This window comes from Oncorhynchus gorbuscha, linkage group LG14 (genome assembly GCF_021184085.1).
Source record: "Oncorhynchus gorbuscha isolate QuinsamMale2020 ecotype Even-year linkage group LG14, OgorEven_v1.0, whole genome shotgun sequence".
In the NCBI taxonomy this organism is placed as follows: Eukaryota; Metazoa; Chordata; class Actinopteri; order Salmoniformes; family Salmonidae; genus Oncorhynchus; species Oncorhynchus gorbuscha.
Window position 1 is genome coordinate 491168 of NC_060186.1, and position 14166 is coordinate 505333.

The 14166-nt window shown below is 50.9% G+C and overlaps 1 protein-coding gene and 1 long non-coding RNA gene across 3 annotated transcripts in view; one reads left to right on the forward strand and one right to left on the reverse strand.

The window, feature by feature from the left end:
* Positions 1–2163, forward strand: part of LOC123995958 — a 23093-nt gene extending 20930 nt beyond the window's left edge. For both annotated transcript variants that reach the window (XR_006831922.1, XR_006831923.1), the window contains exons 3-4: positions 1392–1473; positions 1557–2163. This is a non-coding gene — a long non-coding RNA (uncharacterized LOC123995958). The remainder of the gene's footprint in view (positions 1–1391; positions 1474–1556) is intronic.
* Positions 2164–5350: 3187 nt separating this feature from the next.
* LOC123995838 (RNA-splicing ligase RtcB homolog) lies at positions 5351–11483 on the reverse strand. The gene is made up of 6 exons (XM_046299521.1): positions 11414–11483; positions 9654–9829; positions 8943–9128; positions 7620–7730; positions 6376–6495; positions 5351–5600 (listed from the first exon to the last, which is right to left on the reverse strand). Exons 1-6 carry the CDS (start codon positions 11481–11483, stop codon positions 5493–5495), a joined length of 771 nt encoding a protein of 256 aa, XP_046155477.1. The 3' UTR covers positions 5351–5492.
* Positions 11484–14166: the final 2683 nt, after the last annotated feature.

Genomic DNA, 14166 nt, shown 5'->3' on the forward strand with positions numbered 1-14166 from the left:
TAAAGGTGGATGACAGACAGGACAGACCTCTGTAAAGGTGGATGACAGACAGGACAGACCTCTGTAAAGGTGGATGACAGACAGGACAGACCTCTGTAAAGGTGGATGACAGACAGGACAGACCTCTGTAAAGGTGGATGACAGACAGGACAGACCTCTGATTTATTCTGCATTTACTTTACCTTCTGTTCCAGTTTTAAGGTACCCCTGTCTCAGAGCGTTGTCAGGTCCCTCAGAGCGTTGTCAGGTACCCCTGTCCCTCAGAACGTTGTCAGGTCCCTCAGAACGTTGTCAGGTACCCCTGTCCCTCAGAACGTTCTCAGGTCCCTCAGAACGTTGTCAGGTGCCCCTGTCCCTCAGAACGTTGTCAGGTACCCCTGTCCCTCAGAACGTTGTCAGGTACCCCTGTCCCTCAGAACGTTGTCAGGTACCCCTGTCCCTCAGAACGTTGTCAGGTACCCCTGTCCCTCAGAACGTTGTCAGGTGCCCCTGTCCCTCAGAACGTTGTCAGGTACCCCTGTCCCTCAGAACGTTGTCAGGTACCCCTGTCCCTCAGAACGTTGTCAGGTGCCCCTGTCCCTCAGAGCGTTGTCAGGTGCCCTGTCCCTCAGAACGTTGTCAGGTACCCCTGTCCCTCAGAGCGTTGTCAGGTACCCCTGTCCCTCAGAGCGTTGTCAGGTACCCCTGTCCCTCAGAACGTTGTCAGGTACCCCTGTCCCTCAGAACGTTGTCAGGTACCCCTGTCCCTCAGAGCGTTGTCAGGTACCCCTGTCCCTCAGAACGTTGTCAGGTACCCCTGTCCCTCAGAACGTTGTCAGGTACCCCTGTCCCTCAGAGCGTTGTCAGGTACCCCTGTCCCTCAGAGCGTTGTCAGGTGCCCCTGTCCCTCAGAACGTTGTCAGGTGCCCTGTCCCTCAGAACGTTGTCAGGTCCTCAGAGCGTTGTCAGGTCCCTCAGAGCGTTGTCAGGTCCCTCAGAACGTTGTCAGGTACCCTGTCCCTCAGAGCGTTGTCAGGTACCCCTGTCCCTCAGAACGTTGTCAGGTACCCCTGTCCCTCAGAGCGTTGTCAGGTACCCTGTCCCTCAGAACGTTGTCAGGTACCCCTGTCCCTCAGAGCGTTGTCAGGTACCCCTGTCCCTCAGAGCGTTGTCAGGTACCCCTGTCCCTCAGAGCGTTGTCAGGTTGTCCTGAACGTCAGAACGTTGTCAGGTTGTCCTGAACGTCAGAACGTTGTCAGGTTGTCCTGAACGTCAGAGCCTAAATTCGTGGTGTTTCAGTAGGAGTGCTGGTGGAGGTTGTAATGAAGAACAGGAGGTTTGGACTGCTTCTAGATCAGATATGCTTTCTGAACTCAGTCCCCTCAGACAGACTAGGACCTGCCCTGAACAAGGTTCTCTACCCTCAGACAGACTAGGACCTGCCCTGAACAAGGTTCTCTACCCTCAGACAGAATAGGACCTGCCCTGAACAAGGTTCTCTACCCTCAGACAGAACTAGGACCTGCCCTGGGCAGGGTTCTCTACCCTCAGACAGAACAGGACCTGCCCTGAACAAGGTTCTCTACCCTCAGACAGACTAGGACCTGCCCTGAACAAGGTTCTCTACCCTCAGACAGACTAGGACCTGCCCTGAACAAGGTTCTCTACCCTCAGACAGACTAGGACCTGCCCTGAACAAGGTTCTCTACCCTCAGACAGACTAGGACCTGCCCTGAACAAGGTTCTCTACCCTCAGACAGACTAGGACCTGCCCTGAACAAGGTTCTCTACCCTCAAGACAGACTAGGACCTGCCCTGAACAAGGTTCTCTACCCTCAGACAGACTAGGACCTGCCCTGAACAAGGTTCTCTACCCTCAGACAGAATAGGACCTGCCCTGAACAAGGTTCTCTACCCTCAGACAGACTAGGACCTGCCCTGAACAAGGTTCTCTACCCTCAGACAGACTAGGACCTGCCCTGAACAAGGTTCTCTACCCTCAGTCCCCTCAGACAGAATAGGACCTGCCCTGAACAAGGTTATTTTTGTGACTGAGTGATGTCATCCACTCTGCCCTCAACAGCAGAACTCTGGACCAGACTGACCAGCGAAGTGTTGGTCGTTACGACAACGTCACTTCCAGAAGGAATTAACGACTTTTAATAGTGGATCAAAATGTAAATATTACGTTTTTTTATTTTCAGAAGGAATAATATGTTGGGATGTAAATAAATAAATGAGTTTGATGGTTTGTTGTTGTTTTGAACATATGTAATATTAAAAAGGTTATATTCGTCTTTAAAGAGCAGCACGATCCATGTATGAACTGACTATAACCAGACAACAACATTTTATACCCAACTGTTACTCACAATTCAGCTCAGATCAATGAGGAAATGTGTTTGGTAATGCTAACCTGCCTGTTAAATATACACTGAACAAACATGTCAATGATTTACACTCCGTTACAGTTCATTTAATGAAATAAATTCATTAGGTCGTAATCTAATGGAATTCACATGACTGGGCAGGGGCGTAGACATGGATGGGCCTGGGAGGGCTTAGGCCCACCCACTGGGAGCCAGATCAGCCAATCAGAATGGGCCTGGGAGTGCTTAGGCCCACCCACTCCAGAATGAGTTGTCCGGACAAATGGGCTTAATTACAGACACAAATACTCCTCAACACCTCCCCCTCTGATGTAGAGCACCTGGACTGGCGTGGTTTCACCTGCAGTTGAGGCCGGTTGGACAGTCTCCCAAATTCACTCACTAAACGACGTTGGATGCAGCTTATGGAAAACAGCTCTGGTGGACATTCCTACAGTCGGCATGCCAATTGCATTCTCCCTCAACTCGAGACATCTGTGGCATGATAACACTGCACATTTTAGTGGGCTTTTGTCCCCAGCACAAGGTGCACCTGTGTAATCAGCTTCTTGATCTGGATTATCAAGGAGAAATGTTCCCTGAAAAGGACGTAAAACATTTCTGGGATGTTTTATTTCAGCTCCTCCCAGGAACCGACGTGTTCCGTGTCGTTGCACTTAGATCCCAGTTATTTCCTACCAGTGTTAGGTAGTATTGATCTGTTGAGTCACTCAGTGTCAAAAACACTTTGAGTGGGGCGGTTTCGCTCCTCCCTGATACTTGATTATATCTGATTAGGAACTCCCCTGACCTGGTTGTCTCTAAGTCTGAAAGGGAGACACCAGGCTCCTTCATGGAACGCGTTTGGAGCCGGTGGGAAATGAGCCGGGTCACCAGGAGGGCACCGTTGGCCACGCCCACTACCTCAGCTCCGTTTTGAACCTGAGGAAACTGCAGTAAACACTGTTCAACGGCATGTTCATCCACCTGTACTTCCTGTCCACCCTCTGTAGAATAATCAGAAATGATCACAGCCAGTTTACCAGACCAGACTAATGGATATTCAGATATGATCCCAGACTGCTTACCTCACCAGACCAGACTAATGGATATGATCCCAGACAGCTTACCTCCAGACCAGACTAATGGATATGATCCCAGACAGCTTACCTCCAGACCAGACTAATGGATAATCAGAAATGATCACAGCCAGCTTACCTCACCAGACCAGACTAATGGATATTCAGAAATGATCCCAGACAGCTTACCTCACCAGACCAGACTAATGGATATTCAGAAATGATCCCAGACAGCTTACCTCCAGACCAGACTAATGGATATTCAGATATGATCCCAGACAGCTTACCTCCAGACCAGACTAATGGATATGATCCCAGACCAGACTAATGGATATGATCCCAGACAGCTTACCTCCAGACCAGACTAATGGATATTCAGATATGATCCCAGACAGCTTACCTCCAGACCAGACTAATGGATATGATTCCCAGACAGCTTACCTCCAGACCAGACTAATGGATATGATCCCAGACAGCTTACCTCACCAGACCAGACTAATGGATATGATCCCAGACAGCTTACCTCCAGACCAGACTAATGGATATGATCCCAGACAGCTTACCTCCAGACCAGACTAATGGATATGATCCCAGACAGCTTACCTCCAGACCAGACTAATGGATATGATCCCAGCCAGCTTACCTCCAGACCAGACTAATGGATATTCAGATATGAGCCCAGACCAGACTAATGGATATTCAGAAATGATCCCAGACGGCTTACCTCACCAGACCAGACTAATGGATATTCAGAAATTATCCCAGACAGCTTACCTCCAGACCAGACTAATGTATATGATCACAGACCGCTTATCTCCAGACCAGACTAATGGATATGATCCCAGACTGCTTACCTCACCAGACCAGACTAATGGATATTCAGATATGATCCCAGACCAGACTAATGGATATTCAGAAATGATCACAGCCAGCTTACCTCACCAGACCAGACTAATGGATATTCAGATATGATCCCAGACAGCTTACCTCACCAGACCAGACTAATGGATATTCAGATATGAGCCCAGACCAGACTAATGGATATTCAGAAATGATCCCAGACGGCTTACCTCACCAGACCAGACTAATGGATATTCAGAAATGATCCCAGACTGCTTACCTCCAGACCAGACTAATGGATATTCAGATATGAGCCCAGACCAGACTAATGGATATTCAGAAATGATCCCAGACAGCTTACCAGACCAGACTAATGGATATTCAGAAATGATCCCAGACAGCTTACCAGACCAGACTAATGGATATTCAGATATGATCCCAGACAGCTTACCTCCAGACCAGACTAATGGACCAATGGGTGAGGGAGATCAATCTGGTCAGAGAATCTAGTTCCCAAACCATCTCCTACCAATGGGTGAGAGGTAGTGAGGGAGATCAATCTGGTCAGAGAATCGAGTTCCCAAACCATCTCCTACCAATGGGTGAGGGAGATCAATCTGGTCAGAGAATCGAGTTCCCAAACCATCTCCTACCAATGGGTGAGGGAGATCAATCTGGTCAGAGAATCGAGTTCCCAAACCATCTCCTCACCAATGGGTGAGGGAGATCAATCTGGTCAGAGAATCGAGTTCCCAAACCATCTCCTCACCATGTGAAGCTTTAGTGTTTGTTTTCTTCAGATGTTGGAACAAAGTGACGACCAGGCATTAAATCTGTCGTGTTGTATTTTATTATCTGTGGTTAACCTGAATCTCAAAGTTATATTCCACAGTGATTTTGCAATGAATGAAAGGTAAACCCCAGACACTTCACCCTCTCAGACTTGACAATATTAAAGAGCTCATCCGGTCCAATTAAATTGATCACTCAACGAACAAATCACCCCCCCCCCCCCCCCCCATGTCAAAATAATCACACTGGTCATAAACAGGAAGTGGAGCGGAGGAAACCGATCCCTTGTCAAGTCAGTCTATGAAGACAGACATGCTCACTCGCAGTCAGACACTTCCCCATTGGCTCCTCCGCCAGCTCAGCTCTCTGCCTGGTGATTGGCTCCTGGAGGGAGTGCCATGGCCAATGCCGTCACTAGCAGAGTGGTGCAGCCTTATCCCTTGATCACGGCGATGGGTCGTAGTTTGATGGCTTTCTTGCTGATTCCAGCATCGTGACACGTGTTGACGACATCACACACGTTTTTGTACGACTCCGGAGCCTAGAAATGGTAAGAAAATACTGTTAGTCTTTTAACACAATAGCCACGACCCCCCCCACTGTAGCATGACTAGTCTTGGCGAAGCCTACCCCTTCCATGACTAGTCTGGGCGAAGCCTACCCCTTCCATGACTAGTCTGGGCGAAGCCTACCCCTTCCATGACTAGTCTGGGCGAAGCGAAGCATACCCCTTCCATGACTAGTCTTGGCAAAGCCTACCCCTTCCATGACTAGTCTGGGCGAAGCGAAGCCTACCCCTTCCATGACTAGTCTGGGCGAAGCCTACCCCTTCCATGACTAGTCTGGGCGAAGCCTACCTCTTCCATGACTAGTCTGGGCGAAGCCTACCCCTTCCCTGACTAGTCTGGGCGAAGCATACCCCTTCCATGACTAGTCTGGACGAAGCCTACCCCTTCCACGACTAGTCTGGGTGAAGCCTACCCCTTCCACGACTAGTCTGGGTGAAGCGAAGCCTACCCTTTCCATGACTAGTCTGGGTGAAGCCTACCCCTTCCATGACTAGTCTGGACGAAGCCTACCCCTTCCATGACTAGTCTGGGCGAAGCGAAGCCTACCCCTTCCATGACTAGTCTGGGCGAAGCGAAGCATAGCCCTTCCATGACTAGTCTGGGCGAAGCCTACCCCTTCCATGACTAGTCTGGGTGAAGCGAAGCATAGCCCTTCCATGACTAGTCTGGGCGAAGCCTACCCCTTCCATGACTATTCTGGGCGAAGCGAAGCCTACCCCTTCCATGACTAGCTTGGGCGAAGCCTACCTCTTCCATGACTAGTTTGGGCGAAGCCACCCTGATGGCGATACCCTTGTCTGCCAGCTTGTCCAACACGTCCTGGAAGTCGATGTTCCTGCGGGATTTGGCCCGAGACAGAGCCCGACCCTGGAGACAAGAGTTCAATGTTGAGTAAAAGATGTTCTTGATAATGAACAGATGGATGCAGTCCATCGTTACTACTTGTTATAGTATGGACATACCAAGGAACACAGTGACAGAGAGGTGCAGTAAAGCAACAGAGGTGTAGTAAAGCAACAGAGAGGTGTAGTAAAGCGACAGAGGTGTAGTAAAGCGACAGAGGTGTAGTAAAGCGACAGAGGTGTAGTAAAGCGACAGAGGTGTAGTAAAGCAACAGAGGTGTAGTAAAGCGACAGAGGTGTAGTAAAGCGACAGAGGTGTAGTAAAGCGACAGAGGTGTAGTAAAGCGACAGAGGTGTAGTAAAGCGACAGAGGTGTAGTAAAGCGACAGAGGTGTAGTAAAAGCCGACAGAGAGGTGTAGTAAAAAGCGACAAGAGGTGCAGCAGCGACAGAGAGGTGCAGTAAAGCGACAGAGAGGTGCAGTAAAGCGACAGAGAGGTGCAGTAAAGCGACAGAGAGGTGCAGTAAAGCGACAGAGAGGTGCAGTAAAGCGACAGAGAGGTGCAGTAAAGCGACAGAGAGGTGCAGTAAAGCGACAGAGAGGTGCAGTAAAGCGACAGAGGTGTAGTAAAGCGACAGAGGTGTAGTAAAGCAACAGAGAGGTGTAGTAAAGCAACAGAGAGGTGTAGTAAAGCGACAGAGAGGTGCAGAAAAGCGACAGAGAGGTGCAGAAAAGCGACAGAGAGGTGCAGTAAAGCGACAGAGAGGTGCAGTAAAGCGACAGAGAGGTGCAGTAAAGCGACAGAGAGGTGCAGTAAAGCGACAGAGGTGCAGTAAAGCGACAGAGAGGTGTAGTAAAGCGACAGAGGTGTAGTAAAGCGACAGAGAGGTGTAGTAAAGCGACAGAGGTGTAGTAAAGCGACAGAGAGGTGCAGTAAAGCGACAGAGGTGTAGTAAAGCGATAGAGGTGTAGTAAAGCGATAGAGGTGCAGTAAAGCGACAGAGAGTTGTAGTAAAGCGACAGAGAGGTGTAGTAAAGCGACAGAGAGGTGTAGTAAAGCGACAGAGAGGTGTAGTAAAGCGACAGAGAGGTGTAGTAAAGCGACAGAGAGGTGCAGTAAAGCGACAGAGAGGTGCAGTAAAGCCTTACCGCGCCGTGGCAGGTGGTGCCGAAGGTCTCCGTCATGCCCTGTTCCGTGCCCGTCAGGACGTAACTGCAGGTGCCCATCGTGCCCCCGATCAACACCGGCTGGCCTGTCAGCTGATTGGACCAGAAACAGGAAGCATTTTGAAAACAGTCTGCATCAAAATGGCACTACTTTAGGGCCAGAGAAACATGGGCTGTCAGATTGGCCCTAAAGTAGATAGGCAATAATGTTATAGGTAACATTAAACCATAACTTCATTCTGTATTCTGTATTGGGGGTACCCAGTCTACAGGGATGAGAGGGGGGGTATACCTGGTAGTCTACAGGGATGAGAGGGGGGTATACCTGGTAGTCTACAGGGATGAGAGGGTATACCTGGTAGTCTACAGGGATGAGGGGAGTACCTGGTAGTCTACAGGGATGAGGGGGTACCTGGTAGTCTACAGGGATGGGGGGGTACCTGGTAGTCTACAGGGATGAGGGGGAGGGGGTATACCTGATAGTCTACAGGGATGAGGGGGGGAGTACCTGGTAGTCTACAGGGATGAGAGGGTGTACCTGGTAGTCTACAGGGATGAGAGGGTGTACCTGGTAGTCTACAGGGATGAGGGGGTGTACCTGGTAGTCTACAGGGATGAGGGGGTGTACCTGGTAGTCTACAGGGATGAGGGGGGGGGGGTACCTGGTAGTCTACAGGGATGAGAGGGGAGGGTGTACCTGGTAGTCTACAGGGATGAGAGGGAGTACCTGGTAGTCTACAGGGATGAGAGGGAGTACCTGGTAGTCTACAGGGATGAGGGTGTACCTGGTAGTCTACAGGGATGAGAGGGGGTACCTGGTAGTCTACAGGGATGAGAGGGGGTACCTGGTAGTCTACAGGGATGAGAGGGGGGTACCTGGTAGTCTACAGGGATGAGAGGGGGTACCTGGTAGTCTACAGGATGAGAGGGGGGTACCTGGTAGTCTACAGGGATGAGGGAGTACCTGGTAGTCTACAGGGATGAGGAGTACCTGGTCTACAGGGATGAGGGTGTACCTGGTAGTCTACAGGGATGAGGGGTGTACCTGGTAGTCTACAGGGATGAGGGGGTGTACCTGGTAGTCTACAGGGATGAGGGGGTGTACCTGGTAGTCTACAGGGATGAGGGGGGGTACCTGGTAGTCTACAGGGATGAGGGGGTACCTGGTAGTCTACAGGGATGAGGGGGTACCTGGTAGTCTACAGGATGAGGGGGTGTACCTGGTAGTCTACAGGGATGAGGGGGTACCTGGTAGTCTACAGGGATGAGAGGGGAGTATCTGGTAGTCTACAGGATGAGGAGTACCTGGTAGTCTACAGGGATGAGGTGGTGTGGAGGGAAGGCCCGGGTGGATCCCTTGCGATGCAGCAGCAGAGTCTTCTGTTTCCCATCTACCATGTGTTCCTCCACCTTGGCGATGTTATGAGACACGTCATAGATCACATGCATGTCCAGGTCATCAGGAGTGGTGGTGAACACCTTGGCAAACGCCTGGAGGAGACAGAGACGCGGAGAAGTCACACTGGAGTGGTCATTTACCTGTCTCAGGTGGGGTCAGTTACCTGTCTCAGGTGGGGTCAGTTACCTGTCTCAGGTGGGGTCAGTTACCTGTCTCAGGTGGGGTCAGTTACCTGTCTCAGGTGGGGTCAGTTACCTGTCTCAGGTGGGGTCAGTTACCTGTCTCAGGTGGGGTCAGTTACCTGTCTCAGGTGGGGTCAGTTACCTGTCTCAGGTGGGGTCAGTTACCTGTCTCAGGTGGGGTCAGTTACCCGTCTCAGGTGGGGTCAGTTACCCGTCTCAGGTGGGGTCAGTTACCCGTCTCAGGTGGGGTCAGTTACCCGTCTCAGGTGGGGTCAGTTACCCGTCTCAGGTGGGGTCAGTTACCCGTCTCAGGTGGGGTTAGTTAGGGTCAGTTACCCGTCTCAGGTGGGGTTAGTTAGGGTCAGTTACCCGTCTCAGGTGGGGTTAGTTAGGGTCAGTTACCAGTCTCAGGTGCGGTCAGGTAGGGTCAGTTACCTGTCGTGTGAGGAAGGTCATAGAGGAACGGTTGACCCAGGCATAGTTGCCGGCGGCGGCCATTCCTTTCAGGTAGTCTTGTCCCTCCTCTGAAAAGATACGGGCGCACGCCAGCTGACGATCGTTCACCTGGATCTTGTCTCGCTTCATCGCCTTCTCCATGGCAACCAGGGCATCTACCAGAGCATATACAGTACCAGTCAAAAGTTGGGACACCTAATTATTCAAGGGTTGTTCTTCAGTAGAGGTATTCAGACCCCTTGACTTTTTCCACATTTTGTTAGGTTAGCCTTATTCTAAAATTGATTAAATTGTCCCCCCCACAATGCCCCATAATGACAAAGTAAAAAGGTTTTTGCTAATTTATTTTAAAAAACAATATCACATTTACCTAAGTACTCAGACCCTTAATTCAGTACTTTGTTGCAGCACCTTTGGCAGCGATTACAGCCTCCAGTCTTCTTGGGTATGACGCTACAAGCTTGGCACACCTGTATTTGGGGAGTTTCTCCCATTCTTCTCTGCAGATCCTCTCAAGCTCTGTCAAGTTGGATGGGGAGCATCGCTGCACAGCTATTTTCAGGTCTCTCCAGAGATGTTCGATCAGGTTCAAGTCTGGGCTCCGGCTGGGCCACTCAAGGACAGACTTGTCCTAAAGCCACTCCTGCATTGTCGGAGGTTTTCATCAAGGATCTCTGTACTTTGCTCCGTTCATCTTTCCCTCGATCCTGACTAGTCTCCCGCTCCTGCTGCTGAAAAACATCCCCACAGCATGATGCTGCCACCACCATGCTTCACCGTAAGGATGGTGCCACCACCACCATGCTTCACCGTAGGGATGGTGCCAGGTTTCCTCCAGACATGACGCTTGGCATTCAGGCCAAGAGTCCAACCTTGGTTTCATCAGACCAGAAAATCTTGTTTCTCATGGTCTGAGTCCTTTAGGTGCCTTCAGGAAAACTCATAGCAGGTTGTCATGTGTCTTTTACTGAGGAGTGGCTTCCGTCTCCCCACTCTACCATAAAGACTTGATTGGTGGAGTGCTGCAGAGATGGTTGTCCTTCTGGAAGGATCTCCCATATCCACAGAGGAGCTCTGTCAGAGTGACCATCGGGTTCTTGGTCACCTCCCTGACCAAGGCCCATCTCCCCCGATTGCTCAGTTTGGCCGGCTGGCCAGCTCTAGGAAGAGTCTTCTTGGTCGTTCCAAACTTCTTCCATTTAAGAATGATGGAGGCCACTGTGTTCTTGGGGACCTTCAAGGTTGCAGAAATGCTTTGGTACCTGGTACTGCTTTGGTAAAGTAACAGTCTTATTCTAAAACAGATCAATGTATATTTTTCCCTTTATTTAACCAGGTAAGTCATTGATAAACAACAACAACAACAACAACAACAACCTGACCAAGACGAGAACCAATCCACCGTGCAGCAACGCAGACAAGTGACCACGTTACAGACAAACAGCAACAACAACCTGACCAAGACGAGAACCAATCCACCGTGCAGCAACGCAGACAAGTGACCACGTTACAGACAAACAGCAACAACAACCTGACTAAGACGAGAACCAACACACCGTGCACCAAACGCAGACAAGTGACCACGTTACAGACAAACAACAACAACAACCTGACCAAGACGAGAACCAATACACCGTGCAGCAACGCAGACAAGTGACCACGTTACAGACAATTCTTTAAAACAAAACAAAATGCACATTTCCAACATGGGTCGAGAGAGCAGTCCTACCTGTCGCCACCTGGTGGCCCAGCCCCCCTGCTGCCACTGTGGATCATCACACACACCTGGCCCTTGTGGTCGATGCCCATCTTCTTAGCAGCATAGTCATTATAGATCTCATCCACCACCTGGATCTCAGCGTAGTGGTTCCCTGCCCCCCAGAGTACCCAGCTGGAATAAGGACAGGTCATTATAGATCTCAGCGTAGTGGTTCCCTGCCCCCAGAGTACCCAGCTGGAATAAGGACAGGTCATTATAGATCTCAGCGTAGTGGTTCCCTGCCCCCAGAGTACCCAGCTGGAATAAGGACAGGTCATTATAGATCTCAGCGTAGTGGTTCCCTGCCCCCAGAGTACCCAGCTGGAAAAAGGACAGGTCATTATAGATCTCAGCGTAGTGGTTCCCTGCCCCCAGAGTACCCAGCTGGAATAAGGACAGGTCATTATAGATCTCAGCGTAGTGGTTTCCTGCCCCCAGAGTACCCAGCTGGAATAAGGACAGGTCATTATAGATCTCAGCGTAGTGGTTCCCTGCCCCCAGAGTACCCAGCTGGAATAAGGACAGGTCATTATAGATCTCAGCGTAGTGGTTCCCTGCCCCCAGAGTACCCAGCTGGAATAAGGACAGGTCATTATAGATCTCAGTGGTTCCCTGCCCCAGAGTACCCAGCTGGAATAAGGACAGGTCATTATAGATCTCAGCGTAGTGGTTCCCTGCCCCCAGAGTACCCAGCTGGAATAAGGACAGGTCATTATAGATCTCAGCGTAGTGGTTCCCTGCCCCCAGAGTACCCAGCTGGAAAAAGGACAGGTCATTATAGGTTAGGGAGTGGTGTTACCTGAGGCAGGCCTCTCTACTTGGCCTTGGAGGAGACCTTGTTGGGGTCAGGGGTCAGGGTTAGTTAGGGAGTTGCGTTACCTGAGGCAGGCCACTCTTCTTGGCCTTGGAGGAGACCTTGTTGGGGGTCAGGGTTAGTTAGGGAGTGGTGTTACCTGAGGCAAGCCACTCTTCTTGGCCTTGGAGGAGACCTTGTTGGGGGTCAGGGTTAGTTAGGGAGTGGTGTTACCTGAGGCAGGCCTCTACTTGGCCTTGGAGGAGACCTTGTTGGGGGTCAGGGGTCAGGGTTAGTTAGGGAGTGGTGTTACCTGAGGCAGGCCACTTTTCTTGGCCTTGGAGGAGACCTTGTTGGGGGCAGGGGTCAGGGTTAGTTAGGGAGTGGTGTTACTTGAGGCAGGCCTCTCTTCTTGGCCTTGGAGGAGACCTTGTTGGGGGTCAGGGGTCAGTTAGGGAGTGGTGTTACCTGAGGCAAGCCTCTCTTCTTGGCCTTGGAGACCTTGTTGGGGGTCAGGGGTCAGGGTTAGTTAGGGAGTTGCGTTACCTGAGGCAGGCCACTCTTCTTGGCCTTGGAGGAGACCTTGTTGGGGTCAGGGGTCAGGGTTAGTTAGGGAGTGGTGTTACTTGAGGCAGGCCTCTTCTTGGCCTTGGAGACCTTGTTGGGGGTCAGGGGTCAGGGTTAGTTAGGGTGTGGTGTTACCTGAGGAAGGCCTCTCTTCTTGGCCTTGGAGGAGACCTTGTTGGGGTCGGCCTGCAGCATCCTGCCATACTCCTCACAGTGCTCCTTATCCTCTGCCCAGGCATAGCCTTCTCTGAGGGACCAGTCCCTCCCATCTCTAGAGCCTCCTCTAGATCCCTGTAACAGACAAGGTATCAGTCTATACACAGCCTTCTCTCAGGGACCAGTCCACCCCATCTCTAGAGCCTCCTCTAGATCCCTGTAACAGACAGCCTTCTCTCAGGGACCAATCCCCTCCCATCTCTAGAGCCTCCTCTAGATCCCTGTAACAGACAGCCTTCAATTAGGGACCAGTATTGGTGTATTGGTGTTTGTAGACAGCAGGGTGTTGGTATCTGTAGACAGCAGGGTATTGGGTGTATTGGTGTCTGCAGACAGCAGGGTATTGGTGTATTGGTGTCTGTAGACAGCAGGGTATTGGTGTATTGGTGTCTGTAGACAGCAGGGTAAGGTGTATTGGTGCCTGCAGACAGCAGGGTATTGGTGTATTGGTGCCTGCAGACAGCAGGGTATTGATGCCTGCAGACAGCAGGGTATTGGTGTATTGGTGCCAGCAGACAGCAGGGTATTGGTGTCTGTACAGCAGGGTATTGGTGTATTGGTGCCTGCAGAAAGCAGATTATTGGTGTATTGACAGCAGGGTATTGGTGTATTGGTGCCTGCAGACAGCAGGGTATTGGTGTATTGGTGCCTGCAGGGTATTGTTGTATTGGTGTCTGCAGACAGCAGGGTATTGGTGTATTGGTGCCTGCAGACAGCAGGGTATTGGTGTATTGGTGCCTGCAGACAGCAGGGTATTGGTGTATTGGTGCCTGCAGACAGCAGGGTATTGGTGTATTGGTGCCTGCAGGGTATTGTTGTATTGGTGTCTGCAGACAGCAGGGTATTGGTGTATTGGTGCCTGTAGACAGCAGGGTATTGGTGTATTGGTGCCTGTAGACAGCAGGGTATTGGTGTATTGGTGCCTGCAGGGTATTGCTGTATTGGTGTCTGCAGACAGCAGGGTATTGGTGCCTGCAGACAGCAGGGTATTGGTGTATTGGTGCCTGCAGACAGCAGGGTATTGGTGTATTGGTGCCTGCAGACAGCAGGGTATTGGTGCCTGTAGACAGCAGGGTATTGGTGTATTGGTGCCTGCAGACAGCAGGGTATTGGTGCCTGTAGACAGCAGGGTATTGGTGTATTGGTGTCTGTAGACA